General features: G+C 45.2%; 1 protein-coding gene across 1 annotated transcript; it reads right to left on the bottom strand.

Annotated features, from left to right (window-relative positions):
• Positions 1–4872: 4872 nt before the first annotated feature.
• On the bottom strand, positions 4873–6211 carry LOC123155837 (dirigent protein 5-like). The gene is made up of 3 exons (XM_044573981.1): positions 5768–6211; positions 5402–5600; positions 4873–5103 (listed from the first exon to the last, which is right to left on the bottom strand). Exons 1-3 carry the CDS (start codon positions 6139–6141, stop codon positions 5098–5100), a joined length of 579 nt encoding a protein of 192 aa, XP_044429916.1. The 5' UTR covers positions 6142–6211; the 3' UTR covers positions 4873–5097.
• Between the last annotated feature and the right edge of the window lie 1094 nt (positions 6212–7305).

Raw genomic sequence — 7305 nt, 5'->3', positions numbered from 1 at the left:
ATATGATTGCATTATGTCATAGCCGCCTGGGTGATATCTTTGTTGGCAATTATTCTAGACGTTGTGGAAAATAATGGGGCTCTTATGCCCCTTGAGGTAAACTGTTTTCGGGATAGACATTGTTTTCTCTTTTGTCTAACCAATTCTTAAATAAAAGTTTAAAAACTCAAGGTTAGAGAATCGAATCCATGACCTTGCATACGTTGAGGACGGACGACGAGAACATGCCACTGCGCGAACACCTTGTTTGTGAACCACTTGAGCTCAATACATACATATTCCTAGCTAAGAAAAATTTGAATTCAAATTACGTTTGAAAAATTCGAGCGGTTTTTGCTCAGAATTTTATGGTATCCGTGTTTCTCGTCCACCCTCGGTATTTTCTTGGGATTCGGTAGCCAAAACGTTGGATAGAAGCAAGCAACTAGAATCACCTTTGCCTGTTGAGATGCATAGAGCTCACGCTTCTTCAAGTGTGACCCAACGACCTCCCGCGGCATCTCGGCATTGGCCATGGCCACACCCGCCGACTGGGTGCACGCGCTGTGGTTCCACCTTCTACGAGGGAGCGGGTCGGCCACAGCCTTGGATGCGCCGGACGCGGGCGGTGCTAGCCGCGACGGCCCCCGTCTTCCCACCGGCCAAGGATACAGCCCCGTGCGGCGCAGCGCGGCTGAAGCGAGCGGAGCTAGCTTGCACGGACCCCATCTTGCCTTCAGTGAAGGCCACTACCCCACGCGGGGCAGCAGGCCGAAGGCGGGCGGTGCTAGCCACGACAGCTCCCGTCTGGCCGCCAGCTATGGCGCTGAGCGGCGGACCTCACCTTGTTGGAATCATCTTTCACGGAGCTGTACAAGGAGAGGCTATGGAGTGTGGAACAGCAGCAGTCCGCTGGATAAGGCAAGGCAACATGATATTCTGTAAATTAGGAAAAAGGAATTGTGGTTGTTTGAGTGGTGGGGGTCTGTCAGGACACGTGTTGGCCGCTGGTTGGCCCTGGAGCAGTTGGCGCGTGTCTAAGTAGTAGACAGTGCGATTACGTTTCTGATCCTTTGGTCAGGTTCTCGTGACTGACCCGATCGACGGCTCGGCTCGTTAGCGTAACGTGCATTTCAAAAGGACGAGCCCGGGTGCTGGCGTATATCACTGTTCATCCCCGTATACCGCCAGTCGACGCCAATTTCTTCCACCCGTATTTCCTGGCATGGACCCACTAGCGCAAATCCCTGGAGCTGGACGTACGACCAAGATAACATGTTCAGATGCCGCCTATCTCATTAACGGCGCTCTCCCTAAACACTCTTATATTTCTTGATGGAGGAAGTACAACCGTTGTAGCCCTGCCTTGTTCGAGTCAAGGTCGAGCCTAGGTCCTTGTGGTTAAGAGCCTCAATTCTATAACATGCATCAATTTTCCCCCTTGCAATACATCAATGCACAAATCTTTTGTGTATTTGTAAAAAGAATAAAAGACATGTATATGCATCTGTCGATGCTACCAAATAACATGGCTATCATTTTTATATGATTGCATTATGTCATAGCCGCCTGGGTGATATCTTTGTTGGCAATTATTCTAGACGTTGTGGAAAATAATGGGGCTCTTATGGCCCTTGAGGTAAACTGCTTGCGGGATAGACACTGTTTTCTTTTTTGTTTAACCAATTCTTAAATAAAAATTTAAAAACTCAAGGTTAGAGAATCGAATCCACGACCTTACATACGTTGAGGACGGACGACGAGAACATGCCACTGCGCAAACACCTTGTTTGTGAACCACTTGAGCTCAATACATAAATATTCCTAGCTCAGAAAAATTTGAATACAAATTACGTTTGAAAAATTCGAGCGGTTTTTGCTCGGAATTTTATGGTATCCGTGTTTCTCGCCCACCCTCAGTATTTTCTTGGGATTTGGTAGCCAAAACGTTGGATAGAAGCAAGAAACTAGAATCACCTTTTCCTGTTGAGATGCATCGAGCTCACGCTTCTTGAAGTGTGACCCAACGACCTCCCGCGGCATCTCACCACCGGCCACGACCGCGCCCGCCGACTGGGTCCACGTGCTGTGGTTCCACCTTCTACGAGGGAGCGGGTCGGACATAGCTTTGGATGCGCCGGACGTGGGCGGTGCTAGCCGCGATGGCCCCCGTCTTCCCACCGGCCAAGGATAGGGCCCCCTGCGGCGTAGCGCGGCTGAAGAGAGCGGAGCTAGCTTGCACGAACCCCATCTTGCCTTCAGTCAAGGCCACTGCCCCACGCGGCCCAGCAGGCCGGAGGCGGGCAGCGCTAGCCGCGAAAGCTCCCGTCTGGCCGCCAGCTACGGCGTCGAGCGGTGGACCTCACCTCGTCGGAATCATCTTTCACGGAGCTGTACAAGGAGAGGCTATGGAGTGTGGAACAGCAGCAGCCCGCTGGATAAGCCAAGGCAAAAATATATTCTGTAAATTAGGAAAAAAGAATTGTGGTTGTTTGAGTGATGGGGGTCTGTCAGGACACATGTTGGCCGCTGATTTGCCATGCAGCAGACGACGCGTGTCTAAGCAGGAGACATCGTGATTACGTTTCTGATCCTTGGGTCAGGTTCTCGTGACGGACCCGATCAACTGCTCGGCTCGTCAGCGTAACGTGCATTTCAAAAAATACGAGCCCGGGCGCTGGCGCACATCACTATTCATCCCCGTATACCGCCAGTCAACGTCAATTTCGTCCACCCGTATTTTCTGCCATGGACCCACTAGCGCAAATCCCTGGAGCTGGACGTATGACCAAGATAACAAGTTCAGATGCCGCCCATAGATGCCGCCCATCTCAGTAACGCCGCTTTCCCTAAGCACTCTTATATTTCTTTATAGAGGAAGTACAACCGTTGTAGCCCTGCCTTGTTCGAGTCAAGGTCGAGGCTAGGTCCTTGTGGTTAAGAGCCTCAATTCCATAACATGCATACATTTTTCCGCTTGCAATACATTAATGCACAAATCTTTTGTGTATTTGTAAAAAGAATACAAGACATGTATATGCATCTGTCGATGCTACCAAATAACATGGCTATCATTTTTATATGATTGCATTATGTCATAGCCGCCTGGGTGATATCTTTGTTGGCAATTATTCTAGACGTTGTGGAAAATAATAGGGCATGACCCTTGAGGTAAACTGCTTTAGGGATAGACATTGTTTTCTTTTTTGTTTAACCAATTCTAAAATAAATATTCTAAAACTCAAGGTTAGAGAATCGAACCCACGACCTTGCATACGTTGAGGACGTACGACGAGAACATGCCACTGCGCGAACACCTTGTTTGTGAACCACTTGAGCTCAATACTTATATATTCCTAGCTCAGAAAAATTTGAATTCAAATTACTTTTGAAAAATTCGAGCGGCTTTTTCTCGGAATTTTATGGTAACCGCGGTATCCACGTTTCTCACCCACCCTCGGTATTTTCTTGGGATTCGGTAGCCAAAACGTTGGATAGAAGCAAGCAACAAGAATCACCTTTGCCTGTTGAGATGCATCGAGCTCATGCTTCTTCAACTGTGACCCAACGACCTCCCGCGGCATCTCGCCACCGGCCACGGCCGCGCCCGCCGACTGGGTGCACACGCTGTGGTTCCACCTTCTACGAGGGAGCTAGTCGGCCGCAGCCTTGGACGCACTGGACGTGGGTGGTGCTATCCGTGATGCCCCCCGACTTCACACCGGCCAAGGATACAGCCCCGTGCAGCACAGCGCGGCTGAAGCAAGCGGAGCTAGCTTGCACGGACCCCATCTTGCCTTCAGTCAAGGCCACTGCCCCACGCGGCGCAGCAGGCCGGAGGCGGGCGGCGCTAGCCGCGACAGCTCCCATCTGGCCGCTAGCTACGGCGCCGAGCGGCGGACCTCACCTCGTTGGAATCATCTTTCACGGAGCTGTACAAGGAGAGGCTATGGAGTGTGGAACAGCAGCAGTCTGCTGGATAAGGCAATGCAAAAAGATATTCTGTAAATTCGGAAAAAGGAATTGTGGTTGTTTGAGTGGTGGGGGTCTGTCAGAACACGTGTTGGGCCGCTGGTTGGCCCTGCAGCAGACGGCGCGTGTCTAAGCAGCAGACGGTGCGATTACGTTTCTGATCCTTGGGTCAGGTTATTGTGACGGACCCGATCGACAGCTCGGCTCGTCAGCGTGCATTTAAAAAAGACGAGCCCGGGCGCTGGCATACATCACTGTTCATCCCCGTATACCGCGAGTCAACGTCAATTTCTTCCACCCGTATTTCCTGTCATGGACCCACTAGCGCAAATCCCTGGAGCTGGACGTACGACCAAGATAACATGTTCAGATGCCGCCCATCTTAGTAATGCCGCTCTCCCTAAGCACTCTTATATTTCTTTATGGAGGAAGTATAGCCGTTGTAGCCCTGCGTTGTTCGAGTCAAGGTCGAGCCTAGGTCCTTGTGGTTAAGAGCCTCAATTCTATACCATGCATAAATTTTCCCCTTGCAATACATCAATGCACAAATCTTTTGTGTATTTATTAAAAGAGTACAAGACATGTATATGCATCTGTCGATGCTACCAAATAACATGGCTATCATTTTTATATAATTGCATTATGTCATGGCCGCCTGGGTGATATCTTTGTTGGCAATTATTCTAGACGTTGTGGAAAATAATGGGGCTCTTATGGTCCTTGAGGTAAACTGCTTTCGGGATAGACACTGTTAAGTGTATGAATATCGGTGGTCTTGTGTTCATTAATTTGTTTTGCTTTAAGTTTTCATATATGCTTGTGTCATGATTAACACAAATAATATAATTATGTGGGTATAAAACTTTCTCAAACAAACAAGCTCCATTATTCCACATCATATCCAAGACATTACATAGACACCAACAAACAGATGGGTTGACACAGATTATGGACTGGATATCCACCATACGAGAAACCCACATGATATTTTGAATGAAAGATAGAAAGAGGGTATGCTAGCTAACACATACTCTAATGACACAGGCAGACCACAACAACGACCCATCACACTACAAGCAAAATGCAAACACGTTTCCCCACAAATTACTGACATTGGCGCTAGTCTTTCAAGGGACGAGATGCACCTCAAGCCTGCAGCGAAAAGTGAAACCATGGCTAGTGTCATGTCAAGCATTCGTACATAAAGCTTCATTACTTGATATGCAACACCCTATAAACTAAATGCACAAAACATTCAACAAGCATTTGATTTAGTTAAATATGGCTAATGTTGTTAAAACAGAACCTCCTTTAATGCATTTGCACTTGAATGTCCACAAATATCTTAATGTAATGCAATTTCAGTAGGATAATATGTATGGTACAATCCATTTCTCTTCAACAAATAGATCACAAGAATTTGAATATAAACTCATAATATTATACTTACGGCTTGTGTAATATCCCTTGTGAAGCGTACACGAATGTTGAGTTCTTTAATACCATCTTCAAAAGTAGAGGCCGGATGATTTGTGAAACTTATTATACCCTGTGCCATAATGAATTGACCAGTTCCACCGACAATAGACCACTGCCCACTTTCCAAACCTGCGGTTATACCCATCACTTGAAGGGTGGACCCCGCAAACCTGTTTCATGTTCAAAATAGAAAGTGCCGTCATAGGGTTAGAAGTGCATGTAGAGTTTGACAAATGCACACTTATTAATATAGTACAGGTAAGGACATAAACTTAATGTTGCATGCAAAGAACTCATGAAATATACTTAGATATTGAAAAGTAGCGAAACATATTACCTTCCTTGCTGAAACTCTATGTTATGAGTTGTGTACCATCTGTTAGGCTTGGTTAAACCAGCCTGGACATGCACACCTTGTACACGTGCAACAACCGTGTCTCTGGAATTTGTTGTCTCGGTAAGAGTCCAGTCATGGACTATCGTCGTCCCGAACCCAAAAGGAAAACTTGCTTGGAGTAAGGTTTCCTCATTGCGGTTTGGGTTGTTTGGCCCGTCGACGAATTGGTGCAAGAACAAGTGCAAGTTAACCTCGGTCATACAAGGGAACTGACATGTCTTAAGAGGTGCAATCTCGTCGATGGGGCTAGAAATAGCAAGGATTTGTGGTAGCACTATGAGTAGACAAACCAAGACACCGAATGGACTAGCCATGGAGATGATTGTATACAAGAAGGGGAAAAGAGAGAACTGAATGGGCTAGTTGAATGGGGGAGGGGGGGGAGTTGTATCTCGTTGTGTTTTGTGAGAGAATAAGAGGGTAGATGTATCCTATATATAGAATGCTTGGAGTGCTAGTGCCCACCTCTGGTGGGTTTCTCTTGGGCCTTTAATTAGTGTTGTTTTAGACTTTTTAACACCCTATGCAACTTAGACCTGTAATCCAACTAAGGATCTAACATGACTAGTTTTCCATGTCAGGATTAGGTATGGTTTTTTTATCCGCATAAGGATGTCTCACAAGCCAACTATCTAAATTCACTATAATTTCTAAATATTGGTAAGTTTATGGTTCTTATGGTTATATAAATGCTTATCTCATCGAAGAATGAACTAACAAGCAATAGTAAACTATACCATATATGTGAACATAATAATTTGGAATATACATGTGCCACTTTAAGTATTTAGATATGTGCATCTAATAAATAGACAAATTCGTGCAGTGTACACTTAAACACAAGGTATATACACCACCTTTGTACAACATACCGATAAAAATTGTAAAAGCTATAAATAAATGGGATTTCTATTTTCATGCCCCTCTTTGATTATATCTAGGTGATTTATACTTTTGATGCACTTAGCAACTTTCAATTGTAACAAAGAGGGAAACATATATTATAAAAGAAAAAATTATCCGAAAAATAAAAGCTAGTTGGCCAACGGACAATTACAGAAAGTGCAAGATTGCTCGACATCAACTAATGCAAGCAATGGATATGGATTCATTTTGACTAGCATCTTAATAAGGTATATTCGTCATTTTTAAGCTAATTTAAATGTGTCAAGTCAGATAGTTGGTGTACGCACATGTATGCCTTTAGATACGTTGGTACTTACCTTGGTTTGCGTACAACCAAAAGACACAATTATATTTCCATGGACTAGTTGCAGATATATATTGTAATTATAATATGCAATTAAATCCCTCAGGGGCGGCTAGCTACATGTATATTAATTTAAAATAGATCTAAATTTCCCTATATACTTCATATATGACTCATGTCAATGGCATATAAAAGATATCATGACAAGATGTAGTATATGGATGCGTCGGATGTCATTCAACTATTTTAGCATGCATGTGATAATTCA

The sequence above is a fragment of the Triticum aestivum genome, chromosome 7B (genome assembly GCF_018294505.1).
Source record: "Triticum aestivum cultivar Chinese Spring chromosome 7B, IWGSC CS RefSeq v2.1, whole genome shotgun sequence".
NCBI classification, from domain to species: Eukaryota; Viridiplantae; Streptophyta; class Magnoliopsida; order Poales; family Poaceae; genus Triticum; species Triticum aestivum.
Note: the sequence above shows the minus strand (reverse complement) of the source record. Positions and strands in the feature narration are given on the sequence as shown.